The sequence below is a fragment of the Colias eurytheme genome, chromosome 6, assembly GCF_061535395.1.
Source record: "Colias eurytheme isolate Ceu_HAF_F1 chromosome 6, ilColEury1 Martin Lab GWU primary, whole genome shotgun sequence".
NCBI classification, from domain to species: domain Eukaryota; kingdom Metazoa; phylum Arthropoda; class Insecta; order Lepidoptera; family Pieridae; genus Colias; species Colias eurytheme.
The window spans coordinates 10,894,130-10,919,287 of NC_142985.1; the positions used below are offsets into that span (position 1 = coordinate 10,894,130).

Below are 25,158 nucleotides of genomic sequence, written 5' to 3' on the forward strand. Positions count from 1 at the left end.
GGGGGTCCTTAGGAAGGGAAGATTTCTCAAAAAATAAAAAAAAATGTTTGCATAAAATTAAAAGAAATATTTATTCATCATAATTATTAAATATTATTATCTGTCACTTATTCCAAAATTTTTACAATCAATTCAAATTAAATATACACACAGGAGGCGAGAATATTTGTCATTTCTGAAAAAAAAAATTGGGAAGTTATTAGTAATTTTTGCTCACGCACGTTGGGGGCCCCGTATAATTGATACGGCAGATACGGCGGTAGCTACGCCCCTGCTACTTACCCCATTTTTTCACAATATCATGTAGATTTTATGGAGTCCCGAAGATAGATAATAAAGGAATCAGAGGTATCGGATACATAAATACTCTTATTCATCGTTCTGTCATGATAAGTGCCATCATATCATTAAACCAAGGGTCGTTGATAGTTCTAAGATATGATCGATAGATATATAAGCAATTGTTTCGAAGGTATTCAGGTTCTTGAAGATAGCGTTGCAACCAATTAATTCTATTTCTCTCGCTCTTTATCACGATGGAACCGTTTTTACGCCCTCCGGACTCCTCCAACCAAGCGACAGCCCGACGATATCTGCTTGTTCGTGATCCCCGTCAAGGAGGGAAGCCCTTGCGCATGTCACTACTAGGGTGCACCTTCCGTTCTCCGACGCGTCCACGTTAAGATGTACTAGCCCTTCTGGCTGACATTGAGACCACTAAAAAATAACTACTTTACAATACATCACCATTGTTTCCAGGAGCTGCGCAAGCACAACGTGTGCACGGTGGTGCGCGTGTGCGAGCCGAGCTACGACACGGCGCCGCTCAAGGCGGAGGGCATTGAAGTGCGCGACCTCGCGTACGACGACGGCACCTTCCCGCCCGCCAACGTGGTGGACGACTGGTTCGAGATCCTGCGCGATAAGTTAGTAGCTTTTCTTAATAGCTTGAACCTAACCCTTACCTTTTTTCCTAGGTAAAAAGGCTGGTGTGCTGGTCCAGACAGATAGGTCAGCAGCAAATCTAATACAGATACGATCAGTTGTTTTCGCGTTATGAGTTGCAGCATACATACATTTATAGCTTCTTACAAAGTTTTACTTGGCAGAGATTATAGTACAATTAAAATTATAAAATCGGTATACCGCTGGTTCACACATAAAGATTATAGGTGCGTCGGGTGTTTGTTTCGATCAGGCTTTTTGCAAGACTAGAACAGTAGTATAACAAATTATTAAGAATTTTTACATATCCTGCAAAAAGAATGGTACAACCAAGAAAATAGCTGCCGAAGTTATATACTCTACGCTAGATCCGGAAAAATATGTTAACGAAAGTCTTTTAAAAATACAATTGTTCAAGTTTTTATACGAGAAAATTGACAATGAATTTTAACCGAAACCGTTTTCCACTAAAAAACCTCATTCATTTAAAGATAAAGGAATTTGAACCGCCCTATCTCTTCCGTAACTACCCCCATAAAATGGGATAAATGCCATTGCCGAAAGCGAGGGTGGCACGCTAGTGGAATATAAAGTATAAAAGTATTCGGATAGCTCGGAAAAATTTGCCTTATGTCAATAAACGTGATCTGCGCTGAAGGACTTTCTGTGGGTCTTTTTCTCAAAGAAAACTCAAACAAAATCAAGCCATAATATTATTATAAAGTTGGAGAGTCCGTTTGATTGTTAAAACGAACTTATATGAGATAATTTTAGTTCAAATTGGCCCTTTTGTAATGGTTACTCTGGTCCTATATGCATGGTACAGCTAGCTGAATTACAACAGCGCATTGGTAAATGGTAGAAAAAGATAGTGCTAGCACTATAATATCTTTATCTACCAATAATACTATCCAGAGAAGTGTATTTAATCGCTTAATGGAAGGAAAGTTTCCCCACCTGAGTACACTCGTAATGGGGTCACTGCATATCGCTCATTTGTTATTCGCACCAATAAGATCGATGCTTCAGGGCCTGGTTCCTTAGTGCAAGAGTACTTGATGTAACGTCGCAACAAATGTTTAAAAAAATAGTGTTTATTTGAAAGAATTCGTGACACAGAATTTAGCATTTAGTAAGGTTATAGAAAATTAGAGTACATGCTGAAAACATATAACTTTTATTACTTAAGGTTCATGTATAATTTACCGTAACAATATTATTTCTTATATTGAGGATTTTGTACCTATATTATTAGATCAACTCTACCTCCTCGTTATTAATGATATCAAAAAATGTACAGTAAAATGACATTGCGAAATGAGAAATTAAAGTCAACGAGAATCTTCCAGAAGTTTTCGCTCAGTCTAAACGAAACACGTGGACACGTGCGTTATATTCACCCGACGCAGCTTTTTTTCAACAAAACTGCATAGCGATAAAATTACACGTGTCTCCTCTCTTCGCAGAAAGGACATTTATTGATAAATCAAATCGATTTCTCAGTAACGCTATGACGCGTTAGACCCATTGTATGTTTTAAGTTTAATAAAAACGAAACACAGGTGTTAGACGCGCGTCACTTTCATACACATTAGTCACTCTATTATGCGATAGCGAAATGTACCAAAGAATTATTTCGTGCTTTTTATGACTCATGAATGAATGTGTGTATGTGTTTATACACTTCAATGAACGTCTCAAGGACAATTTATATTTATTTGGAGAACATTCAGACTTCTCTCGATGTAAAAATAAAGTGTCCTTTGAAAAGTATTTTCGGGTAACGATCGTTATTTGTGCGGACAAATGTGCTGATTTTAGTTTCTTATTGGCTGAATGAAGTTTGCTTTGAGTTTGTAAACGGTATATTATAACGAACATCCAAATGCTATTATAAAGTTAATGTATCCAGTTATTTAAATGACTACTATGTGGTAAACTGTTGATGGATTCTCGTAATCGTTAAAACTGAAAAAAAGTATAAAGATAAGATATAGTAATGTTGCACCATTTACACGTTCGGCTTTGCCAAATCTAAACAGAGACATGAAAAATGTATACTTTATGAGACATTTATGTTCTGGCTATGAGTTACTTTGTTTCCGTAAAATGGCGTTTAATATATTTTTATTCTTAAAGTCGTGACTGGCTCATATTATCTTAAATTAGAGTAGTTTTTATCGCTTAAAATTTATCACATGCTGCAATTTAAAAGAGATCATATCTTCAGGAAGTTTTGATTATGACGATTATCTTAACTATACGTTTATTTAATCTAATAAAGATAAGTCCAGATAGAGTTGGAAAAATTGAGAAAATTCCTATTATTTTTATCTTTCTTTGCACTACATATACCTTTTTTTTTATAGTGGGGAAATCTTCCAAAGATACCCACGGCCCCCGGGGAAGGAGCCGTGGGTTATGTCGGATTCTTACCGACTAAAACCCCACTGTGTTCCGTCGAGCCGCTTTAATGATGGGGCCGCGGGTATTTGTTGGAATTCTTCCGCGACACACTACATATACCTACTATACTGTACTCAGTACAGTGTACTGTTACTGTTATACATACATCCTTTACTTAATTTCTCTCTGTACAACCGGTTGTCTGGAAGAAATCGCTATTTAGCGATAAGGCCGCCGTTTGTTACAATGTATCCCAGGTTAACTCTCAATTTGTAATTTATCTAGACCAATAAAGCATAAATAAATAAATACTGTGTATAATGGTGAAAAAATGTGAGATGTGATCTCAGATTTCTTTAGTCTATATGCACCACGGGCATCTTATAAGCGGTTAACTGTATTTGAATATATTTGTATGTTTGTAGGGCGCAAAACAAGCCGGAGTCGGCGGTGGCGGTGCACTGCGTGGCCGGGCTGGGCCGCGCGCCCGTCATGGTGGCCATCGCGCTCATCGAGCTCGGCATGAAGTACGAGGAGGCGGTTGAGACCATCAGAGAGTGAGTTGCTTTTGGGCATATTATGATAATAATAAACTTTACATTTATTTATTTTTTTTTGTCTTAATTTTCCTTTTTTTTTTCGTTGAAACTAAATAATGATTTATATGGTGAACAATTAAAGTAAATTCGTTTTATCAACTAAAGTACAAATGGATATTAGTCTTATTGATACACTTATTCCACCGAACATTGAAATGCTGAAAAGCAGTAATATTTCTTTGCATTAGAAATCACCTTAACCTGCATACGTAGGTTGTAAATCTTAAGAAAACACAAAATTTTCATTCATATTTTACGCTTAAAATATTTATTAAATATCACATTATCATTCCAGTCAGCGTCGCGGCGCCATCAACGCGAAGCAACTGTCGTACCTCGAGAAGTACCGGCCCAAGTCGCGCCTCAAGAAGAACGGCCACAAGAACTCGTGCTGCGTGCAGTGAAGTGACAGCGAATGTAGCTCTGCTTTCACACACACACTACACACGGGAGCATAGACACTAACACAATGCGGGCGCGCCTACACTGTCCGCGCGACGGTCTCACTTGACACATGACATTTGAATATAATTCGATTTTTTGTTCACTCTGTGTTTTTTTTTGTCTATGGTTTTGACAATTTCAGTTTTTGAATTTGGAATCGTTTTTTTTTTTTACTTTCGATGTTCGTTTATGGATTGTCTAGCTGTGATAAAATGTTATTTTTTTAATTGACAACATTTCAGATTTTTTTTATTTATTTGTAAGTGAAAATGACCGACCGGCGGATAGTGTAGTTGCACCCGACTCGTCATATGACGTTGACAATTTATTTTCTATATTATTTTTTGTTCGTGGGGTCGTAACCGAAATCTAGATAACAGCTTTCTAAACACATTCCCATTCAGTTTCGGCTCGGATTTGGTTATGACTCAGTTCCTCCGAAACCGTCTTTGACATAATTTTGCTACGAAATTTAATTGAATGCCTTATTGTAAGCTAATGTAACAGTGTCCAAGTGTTGCGATCTTGTGTTCCGACTTAAACTGAATTAGCTATTGATTTAACGTCTTGTATTATATGTGACTTGAAATATAAAACTGTCCAAAGAGAATATAGCGGTTGAGTTTAAGTCGCGGCTCGGTCGCGTATAATGCGTTACCCTTGTGCAGTACTGCGTAGTGGAGTCACAAGAAGCAAACCACGATTTGTGTTCATAGGTGAATCAGTTACTGGGGTACATAATAAATTTCAATTTCCATAATAAAATGTTGACTCGATGACACCCTTACTTAATTTTTCTTTACATTTCGTTATTTTCTTTGTGTGTTGATATCATGATTATATTTTTCCTATGTATTTTCTTTAGAGACTTATTATTATTAATAAATTATGACATAATAGAAGAACGCGTTTGTGTTTATATAATTTAATGAATTGAATTTATTTGACAAGAATAATATATCGTCCCAATGCTTTCGACGTTTAATTTGAATAGTGTTTTGAAATACGATTTTTTGTCTTCAGATGAAAGTGACTGGAGGGAATATAAAATGCATTAAAACACAATTAAACTCGATCCACAAATGTTCCAGTTAAATATAGCTCTTTGATATTATTTTTCTATTTCTAATTTTATGAAAATAATCGAAGTATATGATTGTGTAACCACGAAGTCACATTCATAAATAAAAATATTTATAAGCAAATGAATTGATGTTTTATTTATATCCATGGTTATTCAAGGTAATGCAATCGGTAATGGAAGATTAATATGCATGACTAGTGCATAAAAAATTACTGTATGATTATATTTTAGTATTAATAAAATCACAAAACGGATATTGAATGACTGAGTTATGTAACGCCCCTGCATAAGAGCTTCTATAACAGCAAAAAAAATGAAATTCAGAAACTAAGAAAAGGAGGCGTTGCCGCGAGCGGAAAGCTATTATATACTAAATAAAAGCAACCAAAAGCCTTCCGCAGAATCACGGTGCATTTTATCTATCCATTCATAATAATATAATAGCTTTGCGCCTGGGTTTTTAAAGAAAAACCCGCATAGTTCCCGTTCCCGTGGAATTTCCGGGACAAAACCTATCCTGTGTTTATCCAAGGTACACTTTATGTGTGTTACATTTAATTGTAATCGGAAGATTTTGCGTGAAAGAGTATCAAACATGCATACACATTACACATACATTCATCCTCACAAACTTTCTCATAATATGTAATATTAGTAGGATCTAGAATCCTACTAAAATTACTACAATGAATATTACTATATTGCATATTGCGAAAGGTATGCGCTAGGTATGCCCCACGAATTTACCCGCATTAGTCTTAGTGTGGTAATATATTATTACTAATTACAGCCTATAGCCGTTCTCGATAAATGATATATCTAATAGTGAAATAATTGCTCAATAACAACAGAAGAGGAACGTCAGGTGTTAAATCGTCAAAGCAGCGTTCTCATCGAATTCACTGTCCCGCCCAACTACTAGGTACCTACTACAAAATTTTTGTACTTCGATAGATAACGTATTCTTTTGTGTATGCACTCCAATCCATTTTAAGGATTTATAAAATAATAGAACCAGCTCTTCATTTAAATTTTAACGTAGATATGCGAATATTTTCCTGTTTAATCACATAATCATTCGTTAAGGGATTGGAAAATATATTATAGGGAATGTTAACCTTTTGAACGCCAATGACATCTATAGATGTCATGCGCAATCGTGCCCTGTGCGCCAACGACACCTATACATGCCAAGAAACAGATCATAGATAAATACAAAATAAACATATTAAACCTTTACTTTTACGTGTTTTATTTATACAGTTTATGAACTGAATCCCCAGTTATTACATAATTGTACACAGTAAACAAAATTGCCAAGTAGTTATTCAAATATTTGATGACAAAAAATAACTTAATTAATGGCTAAAAAAGCATGTTCTCTCGCGCCAATGACATGTATACGTGCCTACTAGTGATGTAGTGTATTATTCAAGTAACTTCATTAAAATTTCAGCGAAATTACTCTAATTCGCTTAATTTTTGTAATAACTACAAAAAAAATATATAAGCTTAGTCACTGAGAAAAAAGGTAAATACTACATTCTTTGGTATAATACCATATTGTCTATATTGTGGATATTGTTGATTTGAATATTTTCCTTTTCGCCAATCATGCGCATCCCTAGCACAGTATCGATATGCAATCCCTTCTGCGCCATTGACATGAATAGATGTCGGACTGGTGACGTCGTAAGCGCGTGCCGTGTTGTTAAGTGCGGAAAGTTGTAAAAATATTTTATCGAGTATTGCCGAGAGTGTGAGTGCCTTTATTAGAATATTCTTATGATACAAATTGTCGCTATGTCATATCAAAATATGGTAACCTACATAATATAATTAGTATTTGTAATAACTCAAGTATTAAACTAAATGATTGGAAAATAAATATGTAGTTTTAGAGCTATTACGCACTGTCGACAAGTCGCCGGCGACTGTGACTTACTATAGTTTAAATAGGGGCTTGCGCACTGTCGTCCAGGAGTAAGTCCAGTCGAACAGTCTGAACTACAACAGTCGAAGAAGCACTGTCGAACAGTCGCCAGGCGACTGTTCGACAGTGCGTAATAGCTCATAATGCAATTCCTTTTATTTAAAGGTAATAGTTGTTTTGATATTTACAAATAAACACTCCACAATAATACCTATAGTTCATATAAACTTAATAAATAAACTCGATAACTTATAATAATATACAGCTACACATCCCTAATCAGAAGCGAGAGATTATAAAAAAAAGGATGGTTGCCCGCGCCATTGGCATGTATACATGCCAATGGGGCGTAACTGATAGAGAATAGTGCTGTAACTTGCTGCAATTTTATATGTATTTTTGTATCTCAAAAGGTTGATTTTTTTTGTTGATAGTTGCTATTTAATGTGGTCTTAAGTTTTTACAGTAGGAGATGAGGTTAAATAAATATTATTTTTGTGTTATAAGCTGTTTATTCAAATATTCAGACGTGAATTATTATGTTTATCGATAACATTTTGGAATCCCTACTATTTTCAAGGTTATCTCATTGAATTTGTGGCTTGGCGTGGAGGGCACGGCGATGCGTTTTTGCTCTGGCGGTCAAAAGGTTAAGAAAACCAATAACTTATAATTGAAACTTTTATTTAAAACAATAGTTTGTACTGTCATTAAAAATGTTAGAAAATAAAAATGTGTAAAAAAGTTAAAAATTGTGATTTATAAAACTTACGACTATCAACATTATTAAAACTTACGTATTAAGAAAACATCAAGTATCCTATTATAATAAAATTATATTCGTTGCAAATGTTTTAACAGATAATAAATTATTGTTATTTTGTGTTATGACTAAATTAAGAAAAATCTAAATTTAATTTTGAATGAAAATTATATTTTTTCTTAATGCTTTGTGATATAGATTGTTTATCCTTAAGACACCAATTGACTTATGCAATATAATCTAAAAAAAATCAGATCAAATATACAACAATTCAGTTATTACTTAAACTATTGAGGTGCTGATAATACTTATTTCTATGTTAGTTGTTAATAATTAGTTTATAGCATTCAAATCTTTTATAATTGAGATTTTTGACGTGACAACGTCTTATAATTCGATTGAGCCGGCTGCACGGTCGAAAAAACATGACTCATGCGGCGTTACCTCGCTCTGAGGCGTTCCATGTAAGGCTTGAAGTGCAAGCGAGAGCGCGGAACGAGCGACAAAGAAGCACAATCGGCCTTAAGACGTTGTCACGTTCAACTATCGTCAGTAAACTGACTTTACAGACAACCAATTTATTTTAACAGGATATTCGATCACGAGACGGCATTTTTTTATTTCTTCGGAACGTATTTATGCGCTTTCCCGCCATACCGCGCAATGAAGGCCTTAATGTCAAACTTGCGCTTACAGCCGTCATAGTTCATGTATCGAATCTTGCCGAACACTGCTCGTTCTGCCCAGCCTTGGTCGTGGATCCCGCAGATTGACCACATACATCCTGTTAATACATAGTATATAAATAAATGAATTGATGGTATTTGTTAGCGTCAATATTGGTTGCAACAAATAGTGTGGAATGTGGATATTATTAATACTACTGTAATACATCGTTTCGTAAATAAATTCTATTACATAATATAGTGAAAAATATATCATTAAATGTATCAGTACATTGTGGATGACTACGAGATACTACGAGATGCTAAGGTCGAGACTATCATATTACGTATCGACTACGTAATGTATGCCGTAGTTTTTTTGTTATTAGAAAGATATTATATTCCTGATTTATACTCATCCAATTTCAATACTTATACAACCCGCAGAAACTAGTATGTAATATATTTAATAGTAACCAAAACGTAAGAAATTAGTTCTGGCATTGCACGTGAGTTTCAGAAGCAAGTGTCGCTAATTGCAAGTTTTGTCACGCCATTATTGAATGGTTGAATGAAGTTCAAGCTAGCCTTTATCGCCTTGGCAACATTGATATAATCTTTATAGGTAAATAATTGTTGCACGCAACATCACACCCATTTACTTTTGACTTATTGTTATACTTTATTATAATTTTGTGTAATAAATTTTGCAATACATATTTTATTATAATATATTATACATTTTTGTGGATTTAGATGGTTTTTCTATATTACTTCACTCCTAACTTTAGTGTAAATCAAATCAGCACGAACTAGGCCATCTTACTAGCTCAGTAATTCACACTTATAAAAAAAATGTTACAATTCTGCTGAAAAAATATGTTTTAGCATTACATAGTACTGTAATATATCCTATGCACGGCAGCAAAGCGCACTTGAGAATAGCCATGTTTGCAGAAGTTTTATCTGTACCTCACCAATCTTTAAATTGCTACAAATACATCTAATCATAAAAACACTCACCAGTATAACCATTCGAGTCCCTGCCATCCACACTATAATGGTCGTTCATATAAATAGAATACTTGAGTGCATCTTCTGGGCTGGGCGTCCATTCCAATATCTTCTTACACCAGTACATTCTGAGGAAGCCGTGCATCTTGCCTTCCTTCACCAGTTGGATCTGTGCCGAGTTCCATAGATCATCATGTGTTTCCGCCTTGCAAAGCTGGTCTAGTGTGTATATGTGGGTTCGCTTGTCTTTCCTGAAATGGACAATAAATTATTAGTAGCTAAGGTTCACAAAAATATTTAGTTTTTATTTGCATACAGAGTTCAGTAAAATAAAAGATTTTTGTACACAATTTGCAGCATTATGTTTCTAAGCCATTTCTTCTAGGCAACAAACAATAGATATTGTTAGTTTTATTTTATAATTGGAGCATGTGTTGTGCATTGTCAGTGTGGACTTGCCGTATCTAGTTTTTTAGAAAGTAATATTGAAAAAAGCCTTTCATACCTATGATCATCCAATGTTTTCTGTGCCCACTGACTTGCCCCCTTCAAGCTATCATAATGTTCACAATAGAAACAGAAGTTATCAGCCAATTCACTCCTCACTATTGCTTCTTCCAAGAATGCATTTACACTCTCTGTTTGCTTGGACTTAAATGCTTGTACACATAACGCTACTCTTTGGACAGATATTTGGCCTGTAATAAAACAAATAATGTGACAAAAGCAATAGGGAGATTTTAAATGTATAGCATAATTGATTATTTATTTTATTTCATAATATTTTTTTACACATAATAAAACGAAATATGTAGAATTCAAGTTCTGTGAATAAAAATTGCTTTTTTTTTGCTTCTATATAGCAAAATAAATTATTCTACCTTTTTAATTATTCTTTATTTTTGAAAATTACAATAACAATTAATATCATATGGTGGGTACACACGTACATACTTGCTAGTCAAGCAAGTCTCTTCGAACAAAGCTATAGCACAGACATGCTTGAACTCGCGTCTACACGTAAAAGCTTGCGCGAAGATCATGTTCAGTGTGCGTTGAAACTCTTCGAGCAATGGACGATACGTTGTTGTGTTTGGTGGGAAATTTTTTTCTTCTCTCTCCTCCAAGATGCCCTTAGAGAGTTAATTTTTTTTATCACTCCATTTCTGTCAATGTTTGGTTCCACCGTTTTGCACAATAAAATTAAACGATCATACGCAGCGTTTCTTTTACCCTTGTCGCTGTACTCTTTTAACGTTGTTTTCCATAAACACTCTTCTTCTCGATACATGTTTATAAATTGTTCCACAAAATCACGAGTAAACGCTCGAAAGTCCGACATTTCAGCTGCGCACGCACAACCTTTTCGATTAATCACTCGCTCACGACTGACATGCTCGAAGTCGCAGCTACACGTACAAACAAGATTGCTTCGAACATCGAGCAAAAATTATGGAGGTTTGAATCTTGCTCGAATCGAAGTTGTTGGATTGAAATGGTTGGCTTCGAGCATTTGTCTTGAGACTTGCATGGTACACATGTTCGTACTTGCTCGAGATCGAGCAAGTTTATCGAGCATGTGCGTACGTGTGTACCCACTAATAAAATGAATAACTGCTTATACCTTACCAAAGTGAAACCATGGCGACAAATTGCTCAAAGCATTCTGTGTCGGATCATTTCTTTTCGTAGCAAATATCTTTAGCCTTTTATCAATAAAGCTTTTGAGGGTCTTCATGGCCTCTTCATACCCAGGTCCCGCCCAGTCGATAGGGCCTACTGATTTATCTGCTTCTCGAGATTCTATTGCTTCATCCCAGTCTATTGGCTGTAATTATATGGGAGAAAATATCAATAAAACTGTATATTATCTACACTAATATTATAAAGAGGAAAACATTGTTTGTTTGATTGTAATGAATAGGCTCATAAACTACTGGACCAATTTTAAAAATTCTTTCACCATTCAAAAGCTACATTATCCACGAGTAATATAGGCTATATATAATCATGCTAAGACCGACAGGAGCTGAGTAATGCGGGTGAAACCGCGCGGCACAGCTAGTGTTGTATAAATTGATATATAACATTGTGTTTGTTTGTTTATTTAGCTGTAAATATCAGTTGTATTTCTTTTGAAGTGAAACTTCTATAGATGCTTTAAGAGAAGGAAATATCAAGGTTGGGTCATGGCAATACTGTCATGTCATGGGGTAAGGTGACGATTTTGGTATATTTGAATCCTGCCAAAGAAGTTTCACTTCTGACACTTGAGCTCAGTACACACACTCTTTATTATGATAAGTATTTATTTAGTATGTAAAAAGCTTTTATATGAAAAAATAGTTCTATCAGTTACATTTAAAACTTTACCTCTGGTTCAAACTTGCTTGTATATGGATGTTTAATAACAGGCGGGAACTCTGTGAGGAATTCATCTAGCTTAGAGTTAATCTTGTTCCTGATGGTCCTGGCTGAATATTCTTGTTTATCAGACGCAATCCAGCATGGCACTACATTGTGTGCATCTACCTGAAATATAGTAATTGCTTTGATAAAAATATGAGCTTTTTTCATATTAATATAGTAGAACTAAAACACATTATTAAAAAACTTGATTATAAAAGACAGAAAACACATAAAGTGATGTAACTTTGTTTTAGTAAGTCAAGTAGTATATACCAGTAGTGTCTTAAACTTTATTTTAGTAACTGCATTACAATAACGGTATTGACTAGCATAAGAATTTATACAGTAACGGTAATGAATCATATACCTAAGTACTAATCTTTTTTGTAGCACCAAATATGAAAGTAATATAAAGCTGAAATAAGGAATGCAATATTCTCTACCTGTATCAATGGTACATCCTTTTTCAGCTTCTTTTTCACCCCTTCCAGCCACCCCATAGGTACTCTTAAGGGGTTGAAATCACAAACAACTGCCCCTATCTTGTGTTTAACAACCCACTGGGGCAAGGCATCTGCCCCACTGCCTTCTAATAAGTGAAATGATATATTCAGTTTCTTACATTCCTCTGCAACTTTTTCTAAACCTGAAATTACAGACATAATATTTGAAGAACTTGTGTTATAGAATTTATATAAATATACCATTTTTAAAGATTATTAATTGCAGTATAATACTTAGCTACAATTGTTTTAAACATATTTAAGTTGATAACGTACGCGAATTAAAAGAGTTAATAATTATGTAATAAACAATATTCACCTTTTATTAAAAAATGGAACTGCCGCACAGACGCATCTAAATACTTGGCAATTAAACAGAAACATACATGCAGAGGTACCTCATTCTTCAAAGCCAGTTTCTGCGCGAATAAAAATGCCCAATTATCCTGAACGCGGCTGTCCCTTGACATCCAATACACGATGCCTTCACAGCTATCAGGTACCATTTGCTCGTGAGAAATAATTCGCAAACGCTTTTTGTTAAACTTATACTCTAATATAGATTCCGCGGTATCTTCCCGCTTTTTCTGAATACTGTTCATAAACTCAACTATATTTGTTTTGTTTTCTCCACTAGAGGAGGGAGTGGAGAGTTTTATCTTCTTGGCAGCGGAGGCCATTGTTAAATATATAATATGTAGGCCTTGCTTAATGTTTATTCTCATTTACTTTTAATTCAGAATAACAAATCTAAAACTACTCAGATCAATTTAAATTTTTAATGAGTTTGAACATGAGTACTTTACATGTTGACATTGACAAATGACAGTTAACAGTTCAAGTTAGCAATGACGTTTGGTTTCTCTGTCTACGTTCGAATGTTTATTCACATAATCAAGGGGCAACACTGGAACGTGTGTCATTATAACAGTCATTGTGTATCTCGAGCTTTATTTATACAATACTAGGTTTCCGCCCGCGGCTTCGCCCGCGCAGTCAAGAAAAACCCGCATAGATTCCGTTCCCGTGGGATTTCCGGGATTGCGTCATTTTCCCGGGATAAAAAGTAGCCTATGTCCATGGACGTATAAAAAAAGACGGACGGTATATCGCCTAAATATTGAGTGAAGCCTAGTAATGGCGGCGAAACATCCATGCGTGTGTGCCATGTTGCCATGGCAACAGCTGTGTTGATGACAATGGCGGCTGTATTTTTTTCTATAAATTTTGCCGTAATAATTTTGTCATTAAAACATAAAAGAAATAACTTGCTTCCCTGTGGAATGTCCCTTGTGTTTTGTTATTTAAAATTGTACTGTTGCGACACCATTTAACCACGCAAGACGGCATTTTAAATATTTTTTGTGAAACAGTGACGCAGTTAATCAGTCGGTAGTTCACGACGTAATGGCGGCCGACTAGCTTACTATGGTGAGAGTGTGTGCGTGTTTATTGTCTTTACGCGATCGCTAGCTTACTATGGTGGCTTCACGTTGTTTGTTCGTAATACGGCGTCCGTCTTTTTTTATACGTCCATGCCTATGTCCTTTCTCGGGTATCAAAATATCTACATTCCAAATTTCATGAAAATTGGTTATGTAGTTTAGGCGTGATTGAGTAACAGACAGACAGACAGAGTTACTTTCGCATTTATAATATTAGTATGGATACTCTTTGGACTATAATGACGAATAAATAATGCTTGCAGTTTATTTAAGTTGGCAAACAAAAATTAGTTTTTATCAATTTTAGGGCCGATTTTTCAATCGCGAGATAAACAGTCTAATAACTACCCCTCGAATAGATTTATTCAATTATTTATCTAACTCATAACGGCTCGCCTATTTTTCAATCGTGATTTATTTGATGAATAACTATCTGACCAAATATTTCCATATTGGCAGCTCTGCTCTCGGAGTGGCGAAACAAAAATATTAAATTAGTCAGGTTAGAGCGGGATAGAGTCAACTCTTGCAATTTGTCAACAACCGTCATTATGACTCACGTCAGGAGTGCATTTTAGTTTGTCTTGTATTGCTCTTGTCTTCTATGATTGTTGATTGTTGTTTTGATTCGAGTAAAGAGTTTGGTTAAATTTGTGTTTCAATTTATATATTTTACGATAGAAACGACATACTTAAAGGCAGCGTTCGGCAAATTTTCAATGGCATGGTCATCAGTACTATCAAAAACATCAATTTCAATATGATTTTAATTGATAATTATTGTATAGAAAGAGGTTTAATTGTTAATAATTCTACGCTCTATGTTATGACATACGAAAATATCCCAAATTTGACGCGTTAGTTGTCAACTCAAACGCCTAACCGTCGAATAGCGCGCTATCTGGCCGTTGGAGCGGCAAATAGATTTATTCCTCAAATAACGTAGTTATTCGATAGATAAGGCCTATTCGTCTATTGAAAAATTGAATATTTTGTTAACTGAAGAATAAAGTCTATCTAGCTGTTTATCTGGGCATTGAAAAATCGGCCCTTATACAAATAAATAGTTTGTTCGTTCTTAGATGTTCGTTAAATATTTTTATTTGTTCGATTATTTTTGACGTGACAACGTCATATAATTCGATTGAGCCGGCTGCACGCACGAAAAAACACGACTCATGCGGCGTTACCTCGCTCTGAGGCGTTCCATGGAAGGTTTGAAGTGCAAGCGAGAGCGCGGAACGAGCGAAAAAGAGGCACAATCGGACGTTGTCACGTTTAACTATCGTCAGTAAACCGACTTTACAGACAACCAATTTTTTTTAAATATAAAAAATAGATTATCCTTTTTTTATACATTAATAAGTACTAATTATTTAAATTTTAAAATAAATTATAATTTCAAAATTACACAATGTAAAAAACGTTTCTCAAAAGCCATAGTTAACATTTTTATTTTTTATATAGTACCGCGTATTATTTATTCTTCGGGCTATCGGCGCTCGATGGCAAACTATAATTAGGGCTCTGGAAATATTTAGCTTTCAGATCCTCACTGCAGGGATGGCATCCAATCCGTTCTATATTCACCTTCATGCATTCATACGAACAAAAGGACACAAGTTTACAAATATTGCATAATACTTTATCTTGATTCAATGGTAACGCACACTCAAAGCATACATAAAACTTTTGATTCTGTAAAATATTTGATACATTAATCCTATGAAAAAAAAAAACTTCGTTTAATAATATTTTCATTTATAACTACGTTTCCGCCCGCGGCTTCGCCCGCGCAGTCAAAGAAAAACCCGCATAGTTCCCGTTCCCGTGGGATTTCCGGGATTGCGTCATTTTCCCGGGATAAAAAGTAGCCTATGTCCTTTCTCGGGTATCAAAATATCTCCATACCAAATTTCATGAAAATTGGATCAATAGTTTAGGCGTGATTGAGTAACAGACAGACAGAGTTACTTTCGCATTTATAATATTAGCACAGTATACCTAAATATTATTTTCATAGTTCAGTTAATATTATTTTCAGGTTTTAGTAGACTGTGATATTAGTATGGATTTAAATTCACTTAGTGCATGCGATATGTAACTACATTAGTTTAATAATAATTGAAAGTTGATATCTACACTAATATTATAAAGAGGAAAACTTTGTTTGTTTGTTTGTTTGATTGTAATGAATAGGCTCATAAACTACTGGACCGATTTTAAAAATTCTTTCACCATTCGAAAGCTACATTATCCACGAGTAACATAGGCTAGGTTTTATCCCGGAAATCCTACGGAAACGGGAACTATGCGGGTTTTTCTTTGAAAACGCGGGCGAAGCCGCAGGCGGAAAGCTAGTTAGGTTTGTTTTATTTAATTTCTCGTGTAAAATCTCAATCATAAGTGTTGTAAACTTACATCTCTGTCAAGCTCTGGCTTTACATACTGGGAATTCCATTGCATTTCATCTGGTGCAACTTTACTTGTACTTTTATATTCTTTAAGCAAATAAAAAACATCTTTATCAACGAGATCTCGTACAATAGCAGTAACCTTCGAACTAGCTTTAAATTCATTATTTTTGGGTCTATAAAATCGCCACGCTAAAAATGTCACTATAGACAATAGATGTTTTAAGATTCTTTGATCCCTGTAAATCTTATTCCTTTTTGTTGCAAGAATATTCCAGATTTCGAGACAACGATGTGGTGTTATCCATAGACCGATACGCTTCTTATTTTTACATTCATTCAGGATCATGTTCCATTGCCGATGTTTGAATCTGAAAATATTTGAATTTCTTCATGTTACTTTGTTCTACACGTTATTTTCACTATATATAGCAGGAATTTTACTTGTCTATTGTACAAATTAGCTCTTTAACTAATTTCCCTTGCAACCATCTGATATGTAGTAGTCTTGCGCATTCTTTAACAAGTTCAATAGCTTGTCTATAATCTTCTTTGTCATCAGTAACCATCTTCCCTACTGATTTTGTAGTTAATTTCTCTTCTTTTTTAGGTTTCTCTAGTTTTTTACCTTTTTGGTCTTAATCGTGAGCTAGAACATAATTTTCTTTGAACATTTTGACATTAAGCAATAATACTTGTTCAATTGACGACAAATTTACCGACCGGTTGGACTGGAGGCCTTCACTTGAGTATTATCTAATTCGGACAATGAATTCTTGGCAAAAACGAAAATATTTTCATATCTTTCTTGGCCGTTTTTACAAGGAAGAAGGGGATCAGCACCGTAGAGCAATAAATTTGTAAGCTAAAAAATATTCATGAATATATAATATTTAATATTGCCGCACGCGAATGCGTCGGTGTACTAACGGCGTTAAACCGCGGGGCACAGCTAGTTAATGAATATTAATAGAGACTATTAATAGAGCAAGTGGCAACAGAACTACTTACGGTTTGAATTTTTTCTGTGATAGGTACGATTTTAAAGAAAGGAACCCAAAACATTTTTACCAACACATTCTGATTTAAATCATTGATAATACAATTGAGATCAGTTTTAGGATTCCTTATAAATACATCAAAAAGTGCAATATTTGTTGACATTACTAAGTCGATAGCCGATCGCCCTTTAAATTGTGATGTTGGATCACAGTTGTAATCGAGTAATAGATTTAGCAATAGCTGCCGTATCTGGACAAAAATATAATAAAGTTGATAAAGGCTTTGGAATAAAAAAAAATTATGAACAATAAAAACAGGTGTTATTCATAGAACCTCTTCCTCATTTTCGTTTTCAGCCTTTCTTGCAATCACAGCATGTAGAAGTGTAGGACCTAGTTTATGAGGCTTATATACTGTTATATCGGATGAGCCAGTATCGTCATAATAAATGCAGCGTTTAGCATTGGCACCACTTTCTAGTAAGGCTCTTACGATTTCCAAATTTTCAAGTGTAAACGGTTTTGAAACTGCGATGTCTAATGGTGAATATCCAATAATCTAAATAAATAATTAAAACCGTTAATTTATTTTAAATTTATTTCCAAAATTAATTGCAAAAAATTTTTGAGTTTTTGGCACCTGTGGGTAAATTTCATTTACATCAGCCCCATATTGAACTAAAAGTTTAATCAAATCAGGGCAATTACTAGAAATTGCTATGACTAATGCAGGCTGTGGACAACGAACTAATTGAGGTTTAGCTCCCTTTGTCAAAAGTTCTAAAATAGTCAGCTTCATTTGTTCCAACCTGCGTGTCATTAAGTAACAATAAGTAATATCACATAAGTAGATTGTAGGTAGAATGTAACTAAAATACAGATATAATATAACAAAAAGTTGCGTAATTCGCTTACATTTTATGTCTTTGTTTTTCAATGCTGTTCTCGGACTCAACTTTATCTGAACTGGACCATACCAATTCTTTGCTAGTTTTCACCGTGTCCTTCATTATTTTAGATACAACCTTTTTAACGTTTTTATCCTGAACCTTTTTAGGTTCCTCTTCAAGAGCCTCAACTTCCATTACCATATCGTTGATTTCAAACAAATATGGAACTGTATTATTTGTATTAGGTTGTTGAAAAATATCATTTACTTTACTCGTAAATTCTCTGCTAACATTACTATATACTTTCTTATTCTCTGATAGTGAATCATCAGAATCGTATTCTGTCTCTGGAGCTTTCGTTGACGCTGTTTCAGTTTTCCTTCTTCCCATATTTTGTTCTTTTATAGACATTTGCGATTTTACTTTCTTTTGACTGAGGCTTCGCACTGTCTTGCTTGAGCTCTTTATTAAGGTTACAGTGGTACCTTGGGATGCGAGATCGCGAGCAAGGTGCCATTCAGAAGCTCTTGGTTCTGTAGGAGCTATAATCGTATATCCAATTATATTGAAATAAGAGACTGAAATATTCATTTGAAAGAATATACTTACGTGGGGCTGGTACGATAGGAGGTGGGAGCAAACTTTGAAGAATTAAGTTGGGTGGTACATCGTTGACGGCACAGGTGTACCGCATCAGCGCTATACCTAATGATGTGCAGCACGAATCATTGAAACAATCGATATCTGCTCCAGCGTCCACAAGAAAACTTATTGTATTCACTTGATCACCACACTTTAAATTAATTTATGGAGAATTTAACATAAACTGAATAGCAATTATTTATTCCATTAGTAGTATACGTGTACTTACTGTTGCGTACATTAATGCCGTGTTTCCTTGTATGTCAGCTACATTTGGATTTACATTATGTTTATTTATGAGGTCTGCTACATTTGCGATGTAACCTAGATAGCTTGTCAAAAGCAAAGTTCTGCAATCTGCTTCATGAGCGCCAGCCATTTTGAAAAGTTTTCGTGGGCCAGATAAAATTGTATTTAAATCAATTTCATAATTATCTCTTTGTTTTTCGTGCTCATAGCAATGTTTCATCATGTTTATAATAATATTGCTATTGTTCCAAGCATAAAATTTTTCTTTTTGAAAACTTTCCTGGCTATCTTGTGGAATCTAAGAAAAAAATTAAGATTTTTTTATTTTCCTTAAAATTTTACTTAACTAATTCAAATGCTTTTATAGGTAACTAGCGGTCCGCCCCGGCTTCGCCCGTGGTACATATTTACGTTTTCTCTACATAAAAACCATTCTCGTACTTCAAGGAATATAATAAAAAAAGAATTATCGAAATCGGTTCAGCCGTTCTCGAGTTATGCGCTTACCAACACATTTCGCGATTCATTTTTATATTATAGATTTACCTGGGTGTCTTCAAATTGTATATTGTTATTGAATTGCTCCAAAGATTCAATGCGGTCCTTATAATAATCACGATTGAATATTTCAACCTGGCATAGCGGGCTAGCAAGGTCCGTGCAATGTTTTGGATACAGTTTTTTCCATTCTTCTACAGCAAAACGAGGATCCGCGCCACAATTTTTCAAAAGATCTAACGCACAATTTGTTTCTCCTATCTATTGTTAAATATTATATCTTTTTTATTTTAAAGACCACTAGTAAAATCTAAATTCTGTGCATATTTAAACAGAGGTTATGTGAATACGGAAGTGATACGTATATGATGATACAAATGTTGTTACTAAAATTTTGTAACCCAAATGTTATATTTTTATCTAATTACTAACATGTCTTATAGTATTTGTGAGCAATTTCCTATGTCCTTCGACGATCATCCGTCCTATATTATTGGACGTGAAGTCAGGCACTACACTGGGTGCTTGCGGCCTCCACGCCAGTCTTATCAATTGAGTGCCTTTCCAGAGACCTACATCATCTCGTAATGCTGTGTGTGACTGAATACCAGGACCCCATCTCATATTGTTATTGAACAATCCCTGAATATACAGCAATATTAATTCTCGAAAATTTTATGTCATATTTAAGGCCAATAGATATTTGGATGCAATAAAAAATTGTATTTACTCGAAAAGTTCTTCCATCAGGAAAAGAAATTAGTCCATAACCGTGTATGCAATTATTATAAAAATGCCCCTCATAGGTACAAGGTATCCCATCTTCACCATGGAATTTCCAACGATACTCTCCAGAACCGTGCATTGTGTCACAGGTGAAGCTTCCATCATAGTTTTCTAGGGACTAAACATTATAACTATGTAGTCTTAGCTGATGAATTAAATTACGTACATTTATGTGGCTATTAGAATACAGTTTTTGCTTAAATACTAAGAAAATTTGCGAAGGTTTCACACTTCCCAAGTGTATAATAGCTTAAACAATAATCCCCAGTTTTGTTATTGTTAAACACCACTATGAGGTGCCCAATTATCCCAAAAGCTGCATGAAACAAGCGAATTAAATAAGTTATTTGTATAACAACAATTATTGTTAGATATGATTACCGATTATTATAGAATCTTATTAGATCGTCTCTTTCCATTTAAATTTTATAATATATTGTAATGAGCTATTTACCTTAGCCCCACTCCAGGTATTTACACCATAACCGCATCTTCTGTTGTCTGGATCCTTTTCGCCCACATAATATTCATAATACGGCCATGTTTTCGTGCCCTTGTTTTCAATTGAGTTACTAGATTTTTTAGGATGCACCATGGAAAATATTTTTTAGGCAAAATAACTTTATAAATATTCAAATAGTAAATTTTAGCAAAAATGTTTCATGGTTTTGTATATGCTCGGAGCTTTCAGAGGTTATTTTATCATGACAGTTATCAAGACAAGCAGCTGTGACAAGCAGGCATCATTAAATAGGTTTTTCTGTGTTTGTATTTCCCTTTTCAATAATAAAACAAAGTCTTTTCATGTAGTTTATTTTAATAACAATAAAAATTTAAAGCCATATAATTTTGATGTTTTTTGGATCATTAAAATCTTTTTAACAACAGTTGCATCGAAGGCAGCTTGTTTTCGCTCTCTCAAAATATGTATATTCCTGAAAAAAAAATTAAACATATTATGATATTATATACCTACATAAAGAACGGTAAAATGTGTATTGTAACTAACTACTACTGGCTAAACTCCTTTTAATCTTAAAACTACTATTACTACTTTATTATGAACTAATAATAAAATTGTACTTGTTACTAGTACTTCGCCAAGTATTAGGATCATAAATATTTATTTATTTAATTTTTAAGTGTGTGACAGATATCTGTTGTGAATTAAAACTATTTCCACCTCAAAATGATGTATTATTTCGCCTGTTCAATAACTTTATAATAGCTAATAAATACTCTACCAGTAGAAATGTAGCAGCCAATAGAAGAGCTTTGTGCTTCGGCTGCACTGCGCAGTCTGGAAACATGACAGTGGTCACAAAACTGACCAGCTCACGGTCCCAGCTGTGGAAGATCTTGCCCACTTGACGGAGAGAATCGCTGGTCAATATCTGAACAAAAATTACCATTAAGTGAGCGATTATTCCTCGTCAAGATCAAGTAGGTATATCATTGCATCAAATACGAGAAGATCCTAAGAAGACTAATATAGGATATAAAATGATTACTACTGAAATCAGTTGATTTTGAAAATTGTCAATATTTTTTTAACAATGTTCCAGACACGCTGGGTAAATGTAATAAACTAAGCACTCCATAATGTCTGTAATGAACTATGCTTCATATTATTTACACGTCTAAAGATAATATTTTACGCCCAAATACTCTTACCTTAAACTCTGATAATATCAGGTTACTCTTATTCAGTCTAGCCGGACCCTCGATAACGTATATGACGTCATCATTAAGATTCCTCACTAGATAGAAGGGCACCATCCACGTCCACTGCTGCTGGATACGACCGATGTAGTCTCCTGGTGGTGTGATTACTTTCATTTCCTGTAATTTTATTATAACAAGATTGTAAGAGCAAATGTAACTATAAAACGATCTGCATTCAAAGTAGATCCCTAGGGACCGACGACAAATGAAAAAACTTAAATATGTTGATAATCGAGCAAATAGTTTGTTATCAATCCTATAAATAAAGCAATTTAAAAATAACGATTTCTCCATCAAATACAAATAATTTTGTCTTCTTTACAAGACAGACAGTTCGATTTTAGGACAGCTACATACTTGTAATCTGAAAGGAAAGAAACAAGACGCAGCAGCCAACCGCCGCTCCATATCCATGGCTCCTTGCCTGCTGTTATCATGAAGGTGTAATGTGAACGCTCTTCCCACACCACAGAACAGTCTTTGTGTTTTGGACGATCTCTCACTGGCCAAGAACAGGGATGGACCATTCGGTACCCTCACAATGTACCAGTTTTCTGAGTCTACGCTAGATGTTACTGAAATGTTTGTTTACATTATTGCCAACTGTTAAATTGTATTAAAATTTGATAGAAGAATTTCGTATGAAAAATGGATTGTGAAAATATTAATGAGGATTCTGGTTGATTTTTATGTTAGGTTAGTAAAGTAGAAAATATATATCTATTCTTCAGGATATCTAGGTACTCTTGTCCACTCTTCAGTAGTAACGTAGGTACTATGTGAATGTACCCTTTACATTTATTTTTTTGTTTTTTATGTCTGACTTACAATCATTAAGTTCTACTGTCTGCTGAATGAGGAGGCTAGACACACCGATCAGGAAGTCCAGACCATGCATGGGTCGGAGAGGCGTCACGGCATTCTGCCTCCAGTCGACCGTGGACACGGGCAGCTCGGCTCGAGGTTTGTCTGTAAAATTTAGGGAATATTACAAACCTTTTTAATAAATAAATACATTGAAAGAGTTTTTTTGTTTGTATTATGAAACTTGTATTAAATATACTCAAGGATGAGTGAGTTTTCTATAAGACGAGAACCGCTTGTCGGACCAGCATAAAATAATATAGAAGGTTGATCACCAAGGTAGGTACTTGACCGTAAAGAACACGAATAAGTGAATCAAATGTATCTACCCCATAGAGTTTTTAATATGTGATAAATTTCAATAAGAACAATTCCATATATAATTTTACAAATTGTTACCTTACCGTTTGACTGTGGTTGCTGCGATATAACTGAATCCGGTCTTAAATTAGATCCATCATCTAGATAAGGAGAACAAAGCAAATTAATCTATGATTAAATGGTTATGAGCGATCATATCAAGCTTTCATGTACATACTTCGAAGTTAAAAACAAATAATTAAAAAAGATAATTTTAAGTTATTCTGTGTTCGGTCTTGCATTGCCTCCAACGTTCAAATTAAATGGTGTCTTCAGTATTTCTAGGTAAAAAGGTGTTTGAATTATAAAAGTAATTTCAATCAATTAAAATGTAATACGCGATCTGTATGATACCTGTATACCTAACATAACAATGTTGATAAAAGATTGTGTGAAAAAACAAATCTCATACTAGGATTCCTTTAATGAATTTTGGAATTAAGTAGGTCACAACTTTTTTCCCCCAATACGTTTATTGTGATGAAATATAAATCTTTATAAATTTAATATTTTTGTGATAAGCCTATACAACAATAGATTCACATTTTGGACAATTTTTGAACGACTCACAAACAAACAATACATACCCGCGGTAGCCGCTAAGTTTTCGATCCCTCGAGATTCTGTATGAGAAATATCGGCCATCACATAATATATTCACGAACTATTGTTTATAATATATAAGCAGAAGTATTAAGTTGTTTCTAGTTATTTGTTCCTTAGCGCACTGAGTTATCGACATATTTTGATTGTCTGTACTTACACTACGTTATCAGATAAATCTATATCTCTATCAATAATAAGGCACGAACGACACTGGTTCAACACTTCCAATTACTGTTTTATCGATGTTGTATGACGTGTTGATGCGAGGTATGTATCATCATCATCATCACTACATAGTATAAAACAAAGTCGCTTTCCCTGTCCCTATGTCCCTATGTCCCTATGTCCCTTTGTACGCTTAAATCTTTGAAACTACGCAACGGATTTTGATGCGGTTTTTTTTAATAGATAGAGTGATTCAAGAGGAAGGTTTATATGTATAATAAGATCCATCAAGTAGTGGAGAAGTACTGTTATTTTTGAGGTTTCTAATGTGATGTCGTAAAAAATTACATTTATTCCGCTTACATTGCAAACGCAGGCTGAACCCTACGAGTTTTATCAAAATGATGTACTAAGTATTATACACATTGAAAAGGTCTACAGAAAAGTCCGCGATGGTATATGTCTATCTCTTATGGATAACCCACAATAACTTTTTTTTGTCATTTACTTTTTACGACAAATAATGGCTCATTTTCGAAGCGATTTTAACCAATACAGCATTAATCCTTAACCAATTAAATACCATAGATACATTGTTCATTTAATATAGATCTATATGGCCCTTTACACCGTATGATTTAAGTGAATATTTTCGAAGATATTACAGATTTAAAAATTGCAGGACGTAGCGTTTGCGACCGCCCGGCTATGTATTTTATACCCTTGCGATGCCGGAGGCCGGAGCGGG

The 25,158-nt window shown here is 34.6% G+C and overlaps 4 protein-coding genes across 6 annotated transcripts in view; 1 reads left to right on the plus strand and 3 right to left on the minus strand.

Moving 5' to 3' along the window:
• Positions 1 to 5,603, plus strand: part of PRL-1 (protein-tyrosine phosphatase 4A family member PRL-1) — a 30,617-nt gene extending 25,014 nt beyond the window's left edge. For all 3 annotated transcript variants that reach the window (XM_090103144.1, XM_090103143.1, XM_090103145.1), the window contains exons 4-6: positions 760 to 926; positions 3,777 to 3,908; positions 4,246 to 5,603. In XM_090103144.1, the coding sequence (XP_089959270.1) occupies positions 760 to 926; positions 3,777 to 3,908; positions 4,246 to 4,354 (408 nt within the window). In that variant the 3' untranslated portion in view covers positions 4,355 to 5,603. The remainder of the gene's footprint in view (positions 1 to 759; positions 927 to 3,776; positions 3,909 to 4,245) is intronic.
• A 2,672-nt stretch (positions 5,604 to 8,275) lies between these two features.
• Positions 8,276 to 13,577, minus strand: phr (deoxyribodipyrimidine photo-lyase photorepair). The gene is made up of 7 exons (XM_090103147.1): positions 13,085 to 13,577; positions 12,706 to 12,908; positions 12,227 to 12,385; positions 11,483 to 11,681; positions 10,359 to 10,551; positions 9,863 to 10,104; positions 8,276 to 8,958 (listed from the first exon to the last, which is right to left on the minus strand). Exons 1-7 carry the CDS (start codon positions 13,488 to 13,490, stop codon positions 8,792 to 8,794), a joined length of 1,569 nt encoding a protein of 522 aa, XP_089959273.1. The 5' UTR covers positions 13,491 to 13,577; the 3' UTR covers positions 8,276 to 8,791.
• Positions 13,578 to 15,686: 2,109 nt separating this feature from the next.
• On the minus strand, positions 15,687 to 21,285 carry LOC149908015 (ankyrin repeat and MYND domain-containing protein 1-like). The gene is made up of 14 exons (XM_090102624.1): positions 21,145 to 21,285; positions 20,635 to 20,808; positions 20,337 to 20,546; positions 19,953 to 20,165; positions 19,387 to 19,704; positions 19,125 to 19,308; positions 18,541 to 19,048; positions 18,266 to 18,434; positions 17,960 to 18,184; positions 17,636 to 17,875; positions 17,348 to 17,489; positions 17,069 to 17,261; positions 16,632 to 16,995; positions 15,687 to 15,908 (listed from the first exon to the last, which is right to left on the minus strand). The coding sequence occupies exons 1-14, from the start codon at positions 21,283 to 21,285 to the stop codon at positions 15,687 to 15,689; spliced, it is 3,303 nt and encodes a 1,100-aa protein (XP_089958750.1).
• Positions 21,286 to 21,505: 220 nt separating this feature from the next.
• LOC149908016 (phospholipid scramblase 2-like) lies at positions 21,506 to 24,357 on the minus strand. The gene is made up of 7 exons (XM_090103455.1): positions 24,227 to 24,357; positions 23,684 to 23,740; positions 23,244 to 23,384; positions 22,773 to 22,990; positions 22,365 to 22,532; positions 21,935 to 22,084; positions 21,506 to 21,625 (listed from the first exon to the last, which is right to left on the minus strand). Exons 1-7 carry the CDS (start codon positions 24,282 to 24,284, stop codon positions 21,569 to 21,571), a joined length of 849 nt encoding a protein of 282 aa, XP_089959581.1. The 5' UTR covers positions 24,285 to 24,357; the 3' UTR covers positions 21,506 to 21,568.
• Positions 24,358 to 25,158: the final 801 nt, after the last annotated feature.